Source organism: Diadema antillarum, unplaced genomic scaffold, assembly GCF_040938485.1.
Source record: "Diadema antillarum isolate AM-2024a unplaced genomic scaffold, OU_Dant_1.0 seq00001921_RagTag, whole genome shotgun sequence".
In the NCBI taxonomy this organism is placed as follows: domain Eukaryota; kingdom Metazoa; phylum Echinodermata; class Echinoidea; order Diadematoida; family Diadematidae; genus Diadema; species Diadema antillarum.
This window is the reverse complement of record NW_027272584.1, coordinates 496,787-514,138: the sequence shown is the minus strand read 5'-3', so window position 1 is coordinate 514,138 and position 17,352 is coordinate 496,787. Positions and strand designations below refer to the sequence as shown.

The 17,352-nt window shown below is 37.7% G+C and overlaps 1 protein-coding gene across 1 annotated transcript; it reads right to left on the bottom strand.

The window, feature by feature from the left end:
• Window positions 1-15,740: 15,740 nt before the first annotated feature.
• Window positions 15,741-16,817, bottom strand: LOC139713191 (beta-1,3-galactosyltransferase 5-like). The gene has a single exon (XM_071624938.1). It carries the CDS (start codon window positions 16,815-16,817, stop codon window positions 15,741-15,743), a length of 1,077 nt encoding a protein of 358 aa, XP_071481039.1.
• Between the last annotated feature and the right edge of the window lie 535 nt (window positions 16,818-17,352).

Here is a 17,352-nt window from a genome sequence, read left to right as displayed (position 1 = left end):
GAAGTCAAGGCGTTGATGACTCGGAATGAGACATAAATGGCCTTGTTTGTACAAGATATTCATACTGACTGCGTGATCTCCGTGTCTCTGAAATGTGAAGAAATTGGAATTAAGTGCAATTGTTGGTCTTCTACTTCTTCTTCTTCTCCTCCTCCTCCTTTTAGTGTAGGCAAATGAGTAGGTAATACCTGTTCCAGCTTCGAAAAAAAATCCCAAACGGTGTCTGTCTTTTTTTTTTTCAAAAGCCTTTGCTCATTCTTACCCCGCCGCCAAGTCTTCAAACAGTGTGAGGTGGATCTTTCGCACTTTTGGGGCAAAATGCAGATTGAATTGCTTCGCGTTGAATAGATTTTATTTGTTTTACGTGGCTACCGAAGGGAGCCTGCAATGAGGCCCTTTTATCAAAAGTAAGCTACCACGAGGCCTCTTGATGACAACCCGGCAAGTAGCACCAGAAATAACAAAGGGGAAAGACGCACTAAAAGTGCGCTGTACAATGGTATGCTTAGAATCCATTAAGAAAGACGCATCGTCAACATTCACATCCCTACGTTCGAATCCTTCAACATTTTTTCAAGACACCTGCACAGGGTTTTGTCTGTTTTATTTTTACATATGAAAAATTAAATGAAATTAAAGAAAATTGAATGAAATGAAATTCAAATTTTGTTTTCATTTCTAATAAAATATACAAAGTAACATTTACAAAGTAAACATTTACATAATGATCTTACTACTGAAAATTTTACTGCCCGTGGTTTAGACAATGTACCTGCAATTATCCTGAAGTCTATAAGAAACCGCTCACTTATATCTTTAATCTGTCGATGCTCCAAAACAAGGTTCCGTTGACTAAGAAACGGTCTCGCGCCACGCCCACATACAAAATTATACAGATGAATGTACAGGGCCCTGTTTTATGAAGAGTTATGACTGTGTAGCTGATTTCTATTGTAAGTCTATGGCAGCCGGTGAGGTGTGTGGTACGGAAATTTATAGTCGATTATATCTTTTGATTAAACGGGGCCCAGGCCAAAGATCACAGGTGAACATTTTTACACAATCAGTTTTACGAGGGATAGCAAGAAATCATGGAAAAAACTTAGATTCAATCAACTTATATTTAATGAAATTTATTATTGTACAGATATCTTCAAGAGAAAGTACTACTGACAGTGCATAAATTAGGATTATTATTTCACATTCAAACACTAAAATACTGACGGCCTAAGTTTACAACTGTTACGAAATAATGATACAATTATTACTAAGAATCAAGTGGATTTTTGTTCTATTATTTGAGGGAATGTGTCATAAACATTCCGTGAAAAGCTGCAGAAAATACAATATAGAGCAATAAGAGTGGTGGTGTGAGTTGACTGAAAATTTCCAAGTAAAGCCTTATTGCAGTTGACCCAAACAAATTGCAATGACAATATTAACTGACTTTTAGACGGACGTGATAAACACTTATGTATTATGTATTGTAAATGGAAGCATGCGCTCACCTATAAACAAATTATTCGTATGATAATAGACAATTATTGTTTCCAGAAAACAACTCTTTAGTTAGATATACCCAAAACCAAACATCAATTTAAAAACGCAGTTTTCACATCGTGTTACACTTTAATATGCAACAGTTCACCAAGAGATCTGAAACAAAATGCTTCGTTGGTTGCATTCAAGTGTGTAATGGCTATGTTTTATACAAATATATTACAAGATAATCATGATTAGGCCTACAGTTTTATGTTTTTGTTACGACGAGTTATCACGAGTCATCTCGATTTGCATGAAGGGCTTTATATCCGAGATATAAAGAGTGCCTCCTCCTTTTAAAGGGAAATCCTGGCGATTTTCACAATTTCACACCATAAATAGTACATAAATCGACAGCTCCATTTTGAGATTTGTGGAATTAATTGTGGTCCTTGAGCAGAAAGACCAATACTCTGAAACATCCCAAAACAAACTGAACAAGGAACAATAAATGCATTGGTACAGGTTCAATCTAAGAATGCATAAGACATTAAGGGGTCTCACAATGCATCTTTCTAATTCCATTACGATACCGCTAATTGCTTATATATACTACAAGGTTACTTCGTAGCTGTGACAATTTATACATGCATTCTTCCTTTGCTATTCTTCCTTGAGCCCCAGGCATTCATGCGTTCTTATCGTGAAGCTGCTACGTCATCATCCTTGGCTATTGTGATTTGTTGTAACTTGCATTTTTGAAAACACTCTTATTGAGTTATTCCTAATCCCGGTGAATTTGATGAATTTGAAACTCTGCACCCGATAAAACAACTTTATAATTATGCAAATGTTAAGGTCTGAAAGTCTGAAAGAGAGAGAAAACATGTCCTGCGCATGTGCACATTTCCTCATAAAAATCGACCTCGCGCCGTCTGAATTTGCACGGTCGGACGGGCTCTGGGTCATTTTTCCCCCATCGGCTGAAACTCACACCGCCGAGAGCTCCTTGAGGCCGGTAGCGCGGCAATCCACGCATCACGAGTCGGCTATTACCGCTGCCTCCTGCCCAGTGCTCCTGCCTCGCATTCCTACGACGCCATCAACGACGACATACTGGTATGCTCTCGCTCATTGGCTGTTAAACAGTACTGCGTGGAAAGCAGGACGAAGCCAGTCCAGGAAGCGATATTTTTTTTCCCAGTATGGGAAAGGCATTTATTTGTCTTGATGACTTGGATAGAGAATGACTATCAAGTCTTTGACTTTTTTACTCTCTCTAGCCTTAAGCCTGACGGAATAAACCATTACAAACTTAATATACTTTAGAAATTGATTAAGAGCAAAAATGAAACAAGATGTTGAGCAACACCCCGAATGGGAGTCGAACCACGGACCTTCTGATTATCAGTCTAAGCTCCAACACACCGTGTCAAAGCGAGGCAAAGCCGAGGCCTGTGGTCATTGTTCTTATGATGTATGCGAACACAATTTGTCTTAGGTAGAGTCCCCATAGTCTTAGGTTTCAGACCTGTTTTTTTTTTTGTCAGTAGACTACCGTAGACTTTACACACACTAGTGACTTTCCCACACTCGAAATGAAGAGTTTGTTTGCAAAAACCGATAAGTCCATATTTGCCAAACGGAGATATTTGCGATTAAAGGTCAAGAAAAATAAAGAGAATGATAAGAAAAATTTTGCTTCTTTTGACCATAACTTGAAAAATGTACCCTTATATGTAGTGATCAATATATCATTTAAAAGGTATTATTTTGTACTTTATGACAGAGACCGTACTTCAAAATCTTCAAAAATGGACTTATCGGTTTTTGCGAACAAACTCTTCAAATAAAAATATAGCGTCCAGGAAGTGGTCTAAATCCACGGAGGTGAACTAATCTCCCTAAGTAATCTAAAGCCTCTTTGCGAGAGAGATCAACGGAGAACGAACAAACGCAATCGTCGTCTTCAAAGTCGCAAATTTGAAGCTTCCTTAAATGCCAGAGAAAGAAGGTGCTACAATCTCGAACAGGTGATGGTGATTATAATGATGATGATGGTAAAGATGCCGACAATAATAATGATAATAATAATAATAATAACAATAATAATAGTCATAATAAGAATTATGATGGTGATAACAATTGCAATAAAATTAAAAGTAGTAATGATAAAAGTAATAATGATAATTATAATGACAATAATAATAACAATAATAATAATAATAATAATAATAACAATAATAATATAATAATAATGAAAAAAAAATCTTTATTTAGGGTAGACTCTTCAGTGTTTCTACTGCTCTACCAGAACGGTCCCGGCTGTTTACAACCAGTTTGTCATTACCTGTCCAGTTGGTCCACTTTCAGATGGGCTATGCCCATTTCGTCTAATACCCATGGTTTATTATACAAAAAAAAAAAAAAAATCCAAGGAGTCAAAATTGCAATTAGACCATTTGGTCATTAGACGAAATGATAATTATCCAAATTGGACATTAGACCAAGTGAGGATTAGACCAAACGGGCATTAGACGAAATTTATAGTAGACCAAATGAGTTTGGCCGTAGTGGTGTTATAGACGAAGTGGGAAGTAGACTATCTGACATTAGACCAAGTGGCAATAAAGCGTTATACGCTCGTGCAGAACGAATTCATAAATACATTACTTTGCATACATAATGAATATTCATGACATAAGCAGCCAAACATGCATACAGGTAACATAGTTCTCTCCCACGACCAAATAAAAACGAGAAAACAATTTCAGAAGTATAACATAACGGATAGTGGTGTTACTATGTAAAGATATGTCTGTATATATGTCTTTCTTTGTACATGACTACAGAAAGTTTATTGCATGCATGTGTATTTCACAGTATCCCAGTAAATCACTATCATTCATACGGATCAATCGATAGACATAGTGAGTATATATACATTGTTACTTTATATAATAGTACATGTATGACCATATGATATAATTTGTTATTTTTTTATTGCTTGTTGTTTTGTTTTCCCTGCAAATAGAGTTTTTGATTTGAAAAGCTGCAAAGGATTATTTCTGTGATATTAATGTGACTATCAAAAGACAAGGCGAGGGAACATGCAAGTGATACTGAGTCGAGGGAAAGGTGCATTCCATTGTCTTTTGTTGAACATATCAGTACTTTAGCAATGATTGAAAGATGAGGTCACAACAGTACGACAGTAATTTATTGGTTTGGAAGGATTTTTGTGGGCGTATCCAAGTAATCTGAAGAAAAATAGAACGAAAACTAGAAAAGCACTCTGAGAGCGCAGACCACCGCCAAGCAGCTACTTTCCACCGAAGATCTTGCTCTTCCCAAAGAGATTTTTCTCCTCTCCACCACTGGGGGAAAGCCCTTTGGGCTCTTCCATAGAGATCAGTGATTTCCACCCATAGGTATACACTCTAAAAAATCGCCCGATTTCACAATACAGAAGCCTTCGTTACGTCATAAACCCTCAGCTGCGCGGCGCACCTCGCCATAACAGAAAATGAAGCACGCACTTTAGTGCGAGTATGAAAACCTAAAAAATGCGCAGCTTCAACTCCCAAGTGCATTGACCCTACCTGCCAAGACATCAAAAATCCTTCATAAATTCCCCAAAATTGTCGGATCACTACCAAATTTAATCATCTGTTACTTGTGTCATTCTCAACCTTTCTTGTAAGTTTCAAATCCGTTCACTACTTTTTGAGTTATTTTGCACACGGACAAACAAACCAACAAAATAACGGTAACGAAAACATAACCTCCCCTGTTGGCGGAGGTAATTAGTTTAAAACATATGGAATCCCTTATGAAACAAACAGACGGACATACAGTGTGGTTTCATATGGAAATGTCCTAATTTCACATAGTTGCCATGTGAAATTTGGGACATTTCCACATAAACCACACTGTGTGAACGTATGTTTGTTCCATAAGGGATGTTTCTAGATATTCGTTTCAACGCAAAAATGATGTTGAGGGTATTATAAATCAACACAAACCTATAATCCTGCTCCCCTTATCTTTGACAGTGTGTTGTCAGTGTCGATTACACACAAAAACCCCTAGAGTTCTACTCCCTGTTCAAAGTCACTTCCACATAACGGATTCAGCATTGGCTTTGGTACGGAGAATCAAGATGAGACCAATATTTGAAGAAAGGACAAAAGCTTGTCAGAAACTCGGTGTCATCAAAGCAAATAATTTGTGTATGATTCTATTCCTTTACACAGCATACGCCAAAGGGCATGCTGTGAGTATTGATAGTAGACAGTAAGGGATCCAGGAATTCTGTCAAGGGGAGGCGCCTTTACAAAATTAAAGTGTGTGTGTGTGGGGGGGGGGGGGGGGGCTCTTTCCCTTTTCTCCTGTTATTTCTTTTATTTTAACAAAAAATAAAGAGGGGGCGCGAATTCGGGGCGCCCCCTCTGAACCCGCCACTGGACAGCAATTTCAAATCAGTGAAAACAAAATTAATATGCCCCATCGCTTACGCAATAGGCCCTATGAAAACGTAGGCCTGTATACTACTCAGTACTTGGTTCCAATACGCTTTGAATAACAATTAGAGAGGCAGGCACTAGGTACGTACGCTCCTTCTGAAGATACACGTAGCCCCCCCCCCCCCCCCCCCCAGTTTTTTTGTCAAAACAAAGAATGATCATTTGCTCTTCGGTGATTCCGTGTGTAATCCTGAACCCCTTGAAATCAATTAAATTGATCGTCTACTCAATACATCGCACACAACAATACAATTGCAAAAATTGACCTCGCGCCGTCTGAATTTGCACGGTCGGACGGGCTCTGGGTCATTTTTCCCCCATCGGCTGAAACTCACACCGCCGAGACCTTCTTGAGGCCGGTAGCGCGGCAGTCCACGCATCACGAGTCGGCTATTACCGCTGCCTCCTGCCCAGTGCTCCTGCCTCGCATTCCTACGACGCCATCAACGACGACATATTGGTATGCTCTCGCTCATTGGCTGTTAAACAGTACTGCGTGGAAAGCAGGACGAAGCCAGTCCAGGAAGCGATATTTTTTTCCCAGTATGGGAAAGGCATTTATTTGTCTTGGTGACTTGGATAGAGAATAACTATCAAGTCTTTGACTTTTTTACTCTCTCTAGCCTTAAGCCTGAAGGAATAAACCGTTACAAACTTAATATACTTTAGAAATTGATTAAGAGCAAAAATGAAACATGATGTTGAGCAAGACCCCGAATGGGAGTCGAACCACGGACCTTCTGATTATCAGTCTAAGCTCTAACACACCGTGTCAAAGCGAGGTAAAGCCGAGGCCTGTGGTCATTGTTCTTACGATGTATGCGAACACAATTTGTCTGAATAGGTTGAGTCCCCATAGTCTTAGGTTTCAGACCTGGTTTATTTTTTTGTCAGTAGACTACCGTAGACTTTACACGCACTAGTGACTTTCCCACACTCGAAATAAAAATATAGCGTCCAGGAAGTGGTCTAAATCCACGGAGGTGAACTCATCTCCCTAAGTTATCTAAAGCCTCTTTGCAAGAGAGATCAACGGAGAACGAACAAACGCAATCGTCGTCTTCAAAGTCGCAAATCTGAAGCTTCCTTAAATGCCAGAGAAAGAAGGTGCTACAGTCTCGAACAGGTGATGGTGGTTATAATGATGATGATGGTGAAGATGCCGATAATAATAATGATAATGATAATAATAATAATAATGATAATAATAATAATAATGATAATAACAATAATAATAGTTATAATAAAAATTATGATGATGATGATAATAACAATAAAATTAAAAATAGTAATGATAAAAGTAATACTGATAATTATAATGACAATAATGATAATAATAATAATAATAATAATAATAATAATAATAATAATAATAATATAATGATAAAACTCTTCAGTGTTGCTACTGCTCTACCAGAACGGTCCCGGCTGTTTACAACCAGTTCGTCGTTACCTGTCCAGTTGGTCCACTTTCAGATGGGCTATGCCCATTTCGTCTAATACCCATGGTTTATTATACACACACACACACACAAAAAAAAAAAAAAATCCAAGGAGTCAAAATTGCAATTAGACCATTTGGTCATTAGACGAAATGATAATTATCCAAATTTGACATTAGACCAAGTGAGGATTAGTCCAAACGGGCATTAGACGAAATTTATAGTAGACCAAATGAGTTTGGCCGTAGTGGTGTTATAGACGAAGTGGGAAGTAGACTATCTGACATTAGACCAAGTGGCAATAAAGCGTTATACGCTCGTGCAGAACGAATTCATAAATACATTACTTTGCATACATAATGAATATTCATGACATAAGCAGCCAAACATGCATACAGGTAACATAGTTCTCTCCCACGACCAAATAAAAACGAGAAAACAATTTCAGAAGTATAACATAACGGATAGTGGTTTTACTATGTGAAGATATGTCTGTATGTCTTTTTTTGTACATGACTAAAGAAAGTTTATTGCATGCATGTGTATTTCACAGTATCCCAGTAAATCACTATCATTCGTACGGATCAATTGATAAACATAGTGAGTATGAACTTATTGTTACTCTATATAATAGTACATGTATGACCATATGATATTATTTATTAATTTTTTTATTGCTTGCTGTTTTGTTTTCCCTGCAAATAGAGTTTTTGATTTGAAATGCTGCAAAGGATTATTTCTGTGATATTAATGTGACTAACAAAAGACAAGGCGAGGGAACATGCAAGTGATACTGAGTCGAGGGAAAGGTGCATTCCATTGTCTTTTGTTGAACATATCAGTACTTTAGCAATGATTGAAAGATGAGGTCACAACAGTACGACAGTAATTCATTGGTTTTGAAGGATTTTTGTGGGCGTATCCAAGTAATCTGAAGAAAAATAGAACGAAAACTAGAAAAGCACTCTGAGAGCGCAGACCACCGCCAAGCAGCTACTTTCCACCGAAGATCTTGCTCTTCCCAAAGAGATTTTTCTCCTCTCCACCACTGGGGGAAAGCCCTTTGGGCTCTTCCAAAGAGATCAGTGATTTCCACCCATAGGTATACACTCTAAAAAATCGCCCGATTTCACAATACAGAAGCCTTCGTTAGGTCATAAACCCTCAGCTGCGCGGCGCGCCTCGCCATAACAGAAAATGAAGCACTCACTTTAGTGCGAGTATGAAAACCTCAAAATGCGCAGCTTCAACTCCCAAGTGCATTGACCCTACCTGCCAAGATATCAAAAATCCTTCATAATTTCCCCCAAAATTGTCGGATCACTACCAAAATTTAGTCAATATCTGTTACTTCTGTCATTCTCAACCTTTCTTGTAAGTTTCATCCAAATCCGTTCACTACTTTTTGAGTTGTTTTGCACACGGATAAACAAACCAACAAACCAACAAACCAACAAGCCAACAAACCAACAAACCAACAAACCAACAAACCAACAAACCAACAAACCAACAAACCAACAAACCAACAAACCAACAAACCAACAAACCAACAAACCAACAAACTAACAAACCAACAAACCAACAAAATAACGGTAACGAAAACATAACCTCCTCTCTTGGCGGAGGCGATTAGTTTAAAACATATGGAATCCCTTATGAAACAAACACACGGACATACAGTGTGGTTTCATGTGGAAATGTCCCAATTTCACATAGTTACCATGTGAAATTTGGGACATTTCCACATAAACCACACTGTGTGAACGTGTGTTTGTTCCATAAGGGATGTTTCTAGATATTCGTTTCAACGCAAAATGATATTCGATTTCGATTTATTTTCATATTTCTCGATGAAAAAATACATCAAATATAACAAAATCAAATGAAGTACATGATATCAAGCTGGAGACATACATAAAATATTGCAAATATATAAAACATATAGTGGTCGATCTATGACGTTTTGAATCTGTGAATGGATGCTAAAGAAATATGAAGGAACCTACTTAAAAGCGAGCTTGTTGAGCGTAGGTCCCAGTTAAAATCGAGTTAAAGATTAAGATGGGGAGCACGGGTACAACATTGACCAAAACATAGAGAAAAAAAAGTACATTTATACAGTTATATAGCAAATTCTTCTCTAATACAGATTTGGGGTCGGATAAGCCACATGCTGTAGGCGGATGAACCATTGTCGTTCTGGCGATAATAACAATATGACTCAATATATGATAACAATAATACGGTTAAAAAATATTAAAGATTTATACATTGCGTGTATTAAGGAGGGAACACATGCACCTGCAAATCCCCCCCCCCCCCCCAGAAAAAAAGAAGACATTCAACAACCAGTTACAGTGCAGAAGGAATTAAAATACCAGCTGTTACCTCGCCCCTAATGTTTTAGAGAAGGAAGAAAATGCAATAGGTCATAGACACAGTGACAGAATTTGAGGGCACAAATAGCTGGTTTAAACATAACAACAACCCTGGAGTACGGTACAGCGGGATAGTCCTGTGCATCACAAAACAGATTTCAGTGAGCTGAATTAATGTAATTATTCAATAAATACTGTCTTAATTTGCATTTAAAGGATGATAGTGATAAACAACCTGTGAGTTCAGAGGGGAGATCGTTCCAGTATTTCGGTCCCGCATACATAATTGTTTTCATCGCGAAAATTGTTCGAGTACGTGGAAGGTGATAAGCGTCCCGTTGGCGGGTGGGATAATTGTGAACTGAGTAGTTTCTTTTGAACATGTGAAGAAAAACATCAGGAAGATCATTCGTGGAGTATTTATACATGAAAATACCTAGGTTGTCATCAAACAAGTCAGGCAATTCAAAATTTTATTCTTGTGAAAAAATGCATTTGTATGAGATAGATATCCAGCGTTATTGATAATTCTGATGGCGCGTTTTTGGAGGAGGAAAAGCGAATCAAGCAAAAATCTGGACGAATTACCCCATGCAAGAGTTCCATAGTTGAGGTAAGGGGAAATCATTGTTGAGTATATAATTTGTAATATATGTATGGGGAAAAATATTTCAGCTTATTCAAAATTCCTATGTTTCTGGACAAAATTTTACTTAAATAGTTAATATGGGTTTTCCAGGATAGATCACTATCAATGTAAAGTCCTAGAAACTTAATACTATCTACCTGGTTTAAATCGATACCATTGATCTTAACATAATCAGAAACAGATTGCAGAGAATTGCTGAACAGCATGTAATAAGTCTTATCAATATTTAGTGACAACTTATTTGCGTGAATCCAGGACTGAACAAGTTTCAGTTCATTGTTTAACATATGTATAAGCGTGTTAGAGTTACGATGTGAAAGAAATAAATTTGTGTCATCAGCAAAGCATATGAAAGAAAGGATCTGAGACGAATTTTGAAGGTCGTTTATGTACAAAATAAATAATAATGGGCCAAGTAGGGAACCCTGGGGGACACCACAAGAAGTTGTTTTCAAGAGAGACTCATGACCGTTTAAATAAACATATTGCTTTCTATTAGTAAGGTAGTCTTTAAACCAATCTAGAGCTGTCCCACGAATGCCGTAATGGCTTAACTTATAAAGCAAAATATCATGGTCTATAGTATCGAACGCTTTTGAGAAGTCGAGAAAAACACCGATGGTATGGGAAGCTTCATCTAAAGCATGGGCTACTTTATCAATGAAAGCTAGCAAAGCGTGGGTTGTGCTATGCTGTTTTCTGAATCCAAACTGAAAATTTGAAAGAATATTGCAATTGATAAGGAATCTAAGAGTTCGTTTGTGATTTTTTTTTGAAATTGAAGTTAAAAGAGATATTGGACGGTAATTGCTAACCGATTCTTTAGCACCCTTTTTGAATATTGGAACGACTCTAGCAATTTTCATCTTTTCAGGAACTTTTCCAGTTAACAAAGATTGATTGAAAATATAAGTAAGGAGAGTAATTATTTCAGTTATTATATTTTTTTAAAGAAAAACTGAAATTCCGTCATCACCTGTACTTTTCTTGTTATTTAGTTTGCGAACAATTTCTTTGATGTTGAGGGTATTATAAATCAACACAAACCTTTAATCCTGCTCCCCTTATCTTTGACAGTGTGTTGTCAGTGTCGATTACACACAAAAACCCCTAGAGTTCTACTCCCTGTTCAAAGTCACTTCCACATAACGGATTCAGCATTGGCTTACGGAGAATCAAGATGGGACCAATATTTGAAGAAAGGATAAAAGCTTGTCAGAAACTCGCTGTCATCAAAGCAAATAATTTGTGTATGATTCTATTCCTTTACACTGCATACGCCAAAGGGCATGCTGTGAGTATTGATAGTAGACAGTAAGGGATCCAGGAATTCTGTCAAGGGGAGGCGCCTTTACAAAATTAAAGTGTGTGCGTGTGGGGGGGGGGGCTCTTTCCCTTTTCTCCTGTTATTTCTTTTGTTTAACAAAAAATAATGAGGGAGCGCTAATTCGGGGCGCCCCCTCTGAACCCGCCACTTGACAGCAATTTCATATCAGTGAAAACAAAATTAATATGCCATATCGCTTACGCAATAGGCTCTATGAAAACGTAGGCCTGTATACTACTCAGTACTTGGTTCCAATACGCTTTGAATAACAATTAGAGAGGCAGGCACTCGGTACGTAGCTCCTTCTGAAGATACATGTAGCCCCCCCCCCCCCCCCCCCACCCACCCCCAGTTCTTTTGTCAAAACAAAGAATGATCATTTGCTCTTCGATGATTCCGTGTGTAATCCTGAACCCCTTGAAATCAATTAAATTGATCGGTTACTCAATACATCGCACACTACAATACAATTGCAGACAAGAAAAGTCATCGAGGGGTCCACATTGTGTCATAAAAGGGAACTCAGAAGAGCGCTGTGCATGGTGCCCTTCGTGTTTAGTTTAGCTTTGTATCTTGTGACAGAAGATAGATTGAAATTGAAATTCATTGAAATATATATTATATATATATATATATATATATATATATATATATATATTATATATAAACACATACGTCTGTGCCTATCAAATGATAGCAAATTTTGATCCCAGCATCTTTAAAAGCAGAATTCCAAACCGCATTGGATACAAATTCTAGATGATTTTCAGACTTTTCCTGTTGAACATCTTGGTTATACTGGGAACGGAGTTACACCATTGATAGTGATTGGTGTAAGTAACAAGAATACTTTCTAAATTCATGCCAAATCGCAGGAAACAATTAAGGATGACGACATGATTATATAGCAGCTTTATTGTCATGATTATAGGAATGCGGGATCGGGTGCTGATGAAAGCAGAAAAGAAGGAGAAAGCATGCACGAGTTCTAAACCAGGTGAAGCCGTTAAGATTAGTAAGATTTGTAAGATTTTATTGACTCTATCAAACCCCTCTCGGGGTATCAGAGTAACAAACATATTTACAGTATATGAATACAAAAATGTAAATGATAATGTACATGTACATGTGAAAATAACAGATATAAATAAACTTATTATCACCAGAGTATTGCAAATCATTTATTTTCAAAATGTTATACCACCTAAGAAAAGTGGATCAGTATGTGCGTATGAATTAGGTCCATATATATCTTAAAATTCTTTGTTGAGTAACCAATAACTTATCAACGCCAACTTTACACCAAACCACAAGAATATTTCAACTATCCGTTGGTTTTAGCTTAAATAACGATGTTATTACCACATAATTGTATGATTAAAATAAGCCATTAATGGAGAGGATTTTGTATATTTTTTTTTTATCGAAGAATGTTATTACACTTCACTTTTGACATGTCGGATATTTTTCCATATAAGGTTAAAACTGATTTTTTTTTTCTTTTTCGTATAATTTTTCATACTTAGTTTTGAGTTTATATAGTGACATACATTGGACATAAGTTACACCATATCTTGTAAATATCTTTGTCGTTCTTAATGCAGGTGAATATTTTAAATTATCTGGAGCGACGTCATTCAAGCCTTGATTATGTCAGACCAAACTTATACCAAACTCTTTGAAACACTGATTGTCAGTTTAATGTTCCTAATGATAACGTATGAGGCGTACCAAGATCTGCATCCAGTACATCCAGGCATTGGAATTAAGCGGTGAGGTATTCGTAAGTGCCATTCTTGGTCAGTGTTTACTTTACATGACAAATAATCTTTGACATTTTACCACAAGTTTGTTTTTATTGCGCTTATCAAATTTTAGAAGATTACAAAAAATAACACCAAGATATCTAAAGTGGTAAACTTGTTCGATTCTATGATCTTCATGTTGTATTGATATTGATTTAGACCGCCATGTTTTATATGTTTACATTAATTTACTTTGCATCCAAGTATATTATGACTACTTCATTTTATTATATTTGATGTACATTCCTTCATTGAGATATATGAGCATATTTTGAATTGAATTAAATTTAATTGCAAATGCACACATTTTACCTATCTTTTACCTATTCCTAATGATGACGTCCCACCTTGATCATCCCATGTTCACTTTGATCGTCCCACCTTGATCGTCCCACCAATGATCATCCCACCTTTACCTATACGAATGCCAGTGAGCATGACCTTATACACCTACTTATATCCAGTGGTAATTCATTTATGTACCTGCTGCGTTTAATAGCTTACATTGCAAAATTCATTTGAACAGATAGGTTGCCTATCCTTTTGCAATATAATACCACTTCATCAACATAATAAACACTGTAGTATTTTCTTGATAATTCAACTCACATTAAATGTCATTAGCTCTGATGATGACGAAAGGTAAAGCTGATAATTTTTTCCCTCGCCGTTTCCAGTTTAATAAAATTAGCACTAATTATTTTTTGAGTAGCATGTACATACAATATAAATAATAGGAAAAAGGATAACAGCGTAATAAAAAAAGCAAGGTATATTGACTTTGATAAGAATTGAATAAGTAGAACATTTGAGTGCAAAAATGGTTGGGGAAATGCAGTAGGGGGATCACTAAAAAGAAAAGCTTGTATACATTGAGATTACAACAATAAAGGGAGGATGCTGGGACTAATACGCAGAGAGAGAAGGAATAAAACGGGAGAACGGAAAGACAGTAGGTATTATGGGGTCATTCATATGCACGGAGCAAACAGTAGCGAGGTTAATACATGCGACGAGAGCATAAAGACGAACCTAGTAGGCAAAAAAAAAAAACCAAACAAACATGAAACAACAAAAGTAAAAGCTGTTCTGCACATGCGCAAAACGGCTGTTTCCTGTGTGTTATCCGCGAGGAGATTAGTTTGCAAGCTTGCACAAATCCTTCTTTTCCTTACTTTCCTCGTAAACGCGTTTTTGCATCCCATTCAACGTCTGTGCTCCACGACGGATGCAAACTATATTATAGGAGGAGAAGTCGTCTCAGCATTCGCTACACAGATTTAAGGCTCGCCGGCGACTTGATTGTGGGAATACGGTGACAGGCGAATGTTAATGTAATCCCCTCTTTGGAAACAAAATTAGAAAAACAAACAAACTACATATTGCATTGTTCCCATCAAATGGCAGCAGTAACAAAATATTGTCTATTTTTCTCACATATTTTACTCCTTTTTATTACTTTACTGATATAATTGTGCCTTTTTCTGTGAACATTGAATTATTGGATTTGAAAGCCGTCGTTATTCACAGAAATTCGCAGAAATTCACTCTTGACGGACTTATAAAAAGTGCAAACCGTAGATTTTTTTTTCTTGTTTGAACAATGTCGTCAATATAAAGAAAAACAAAGTAAAGCAAAGCAAAACTATCTGCGTTGTATTTTCTGACATGGCACTCTCTAACATTCTGAAAATTCTGCGGTTGACAACGGTCTTGTTTGATTTTTTAAAAATTTAGTTTGCCACACATACTTTGCTTTCACAGAAATAGGGGAAAGCTTATCAAGTTCTTCTTTTTCTTCTTCTACTTCTTCTTCTTATTATTATTATTGTTGTTATTACTATCATCATCATCATCATCATCATCACTGTTATCATTATTTTTATTGCAACTGATTGACAAATTGCCCTGCATCGACGTCAATGCAGGGCAATTTGTCAATCAGTTGCAATTAAAGCATCTCGACGGAAGAATTTCATGAATTGAATCATTATTATTATCATTACTATTATTACTAGTCCTATCATTAGCATTATCATTATTACTACTGCTACTACTACTACTAGTACGGTTATCATTACTACTACTAGGCAAAGACGACTTCAGTGTAGGGCCGTGTTGTGAAGGAGAGCTAAAATGTTTCCACGCGAAGCGCTGACCACATCAGCTCCATGAGGTATGGGGAAATGTCAGCAACTGCGATAAAATTCCTCATTCTTGAGACCATCATGGTGTCATTGTTCACAACAAAGTTAACATAGTTGACTCGTAAGAAAAATCTGATTGGTGTTAACTTCACACGCAGCTTTTGGAGACATATTCCGACAAAAACATCCTCCCATGGAAAGAGGGGCGTCTGGACGGCAGTATGATAAACAGCTTCCACCAGATCACTGGATAGCACGTACAAATGTCCGTTCAGGTAAGGTGGATAAGTTTGATTGGGGTAATACTCTTCTGAAAGGTACCATTTACCTTCGCTACTGCTGGCATTCCGCACTACGGGAGTATCAATCATGACTTCGCCTGCCGAGAAATTCAAGGCTGGTTGATTCCGCAGCATTCTCCGTAGCCGCTGCTGATGTAGCATGACGTCATCATCAATTTTCATGACAAAGTTAGCATGGCGACAAAATCGGCTGGCCCACTTAAACGCCGCCACAGTTTTGCGCGTTAGATTGTGGTAGCTATCTATGAAGTTCTCCTGGACGATGTCCCCGTAACGGTAGGCCTCGTCATCAATGACAACCTGCTTGGAGATGTCCGTGACTCCAAGAACGAAGAGAGTCTTTATTTCTCCTCTTTTATCGAAGGGCCAGGACGAGTTTCTCCCGTAGGTGCGGCGTATCAGCTGGCGTTGCTCATGGTTCCCTGGTGACGATATAACCAGAATAAGAATGAAAACATCCGAAGGTCCTTCTTTCCTCATGCAGGTGTCTATAGGGTTATGGAAATATTGGTAATTGTGATCGTCGATCGGTTCTTGGAGGTACATGTAGATACCCTTATCGCGCTCACTGTTCCTCTGTCGAAATCGGGTCTGTGATTCACTGGGACCCACGACGCTCAACTTTAATCGGTCGAGATGACTGTTTTGACCCGAGATGAGAGCACAAGATATAAACACAAAGGCAACAAGACAGACCACCAAACACAGACGCTGATTCGGCTTGAGACGAACAAGACTTTGTTTGCGTAATATATTCATACTGTCCGCGTTATCCTCCGAGTCTTGCTGTAGCGGAAACACGTAGAAATAGCAATGAAATGCAAATATTATTTCCAATTCTTCTTCTTCTTCTTCTTAATTTTCTGCTTTCAGAAACCAAAGTAAAGGAACCAATACGTCCCAGGTCGAGGCAAGCATCTCAGTCTCTGTCTTTATGTGCATTCTTTACTCGGTCTTTATACTCGGCAAGTCTTCAAATAGGTCAAGATCGATGTCGCTCATTGTTCACACTGAGGGTAGGTCGATGAGGGTAGCTCACCCAGGGAGCGCTAGAGATATTAACGGATGGGGACAGACGCACTAAAGGTGAGTGTGCTACGCAGGGCTAATAATGTTTGAAAGAAAGATATAACTTCAACGTTAACATCTCCTCGCCAAATCTTCGAGACATTGCCGGAATTATGTACTTCGGGAGATGAAACGTTATGATTCCCAAACGCTTTTGGCAGTGCCAAGTGATGATGAAACAAGCGAGGTCAGATCAATTGTACCTACGCAACTCTCATTCGTCCCA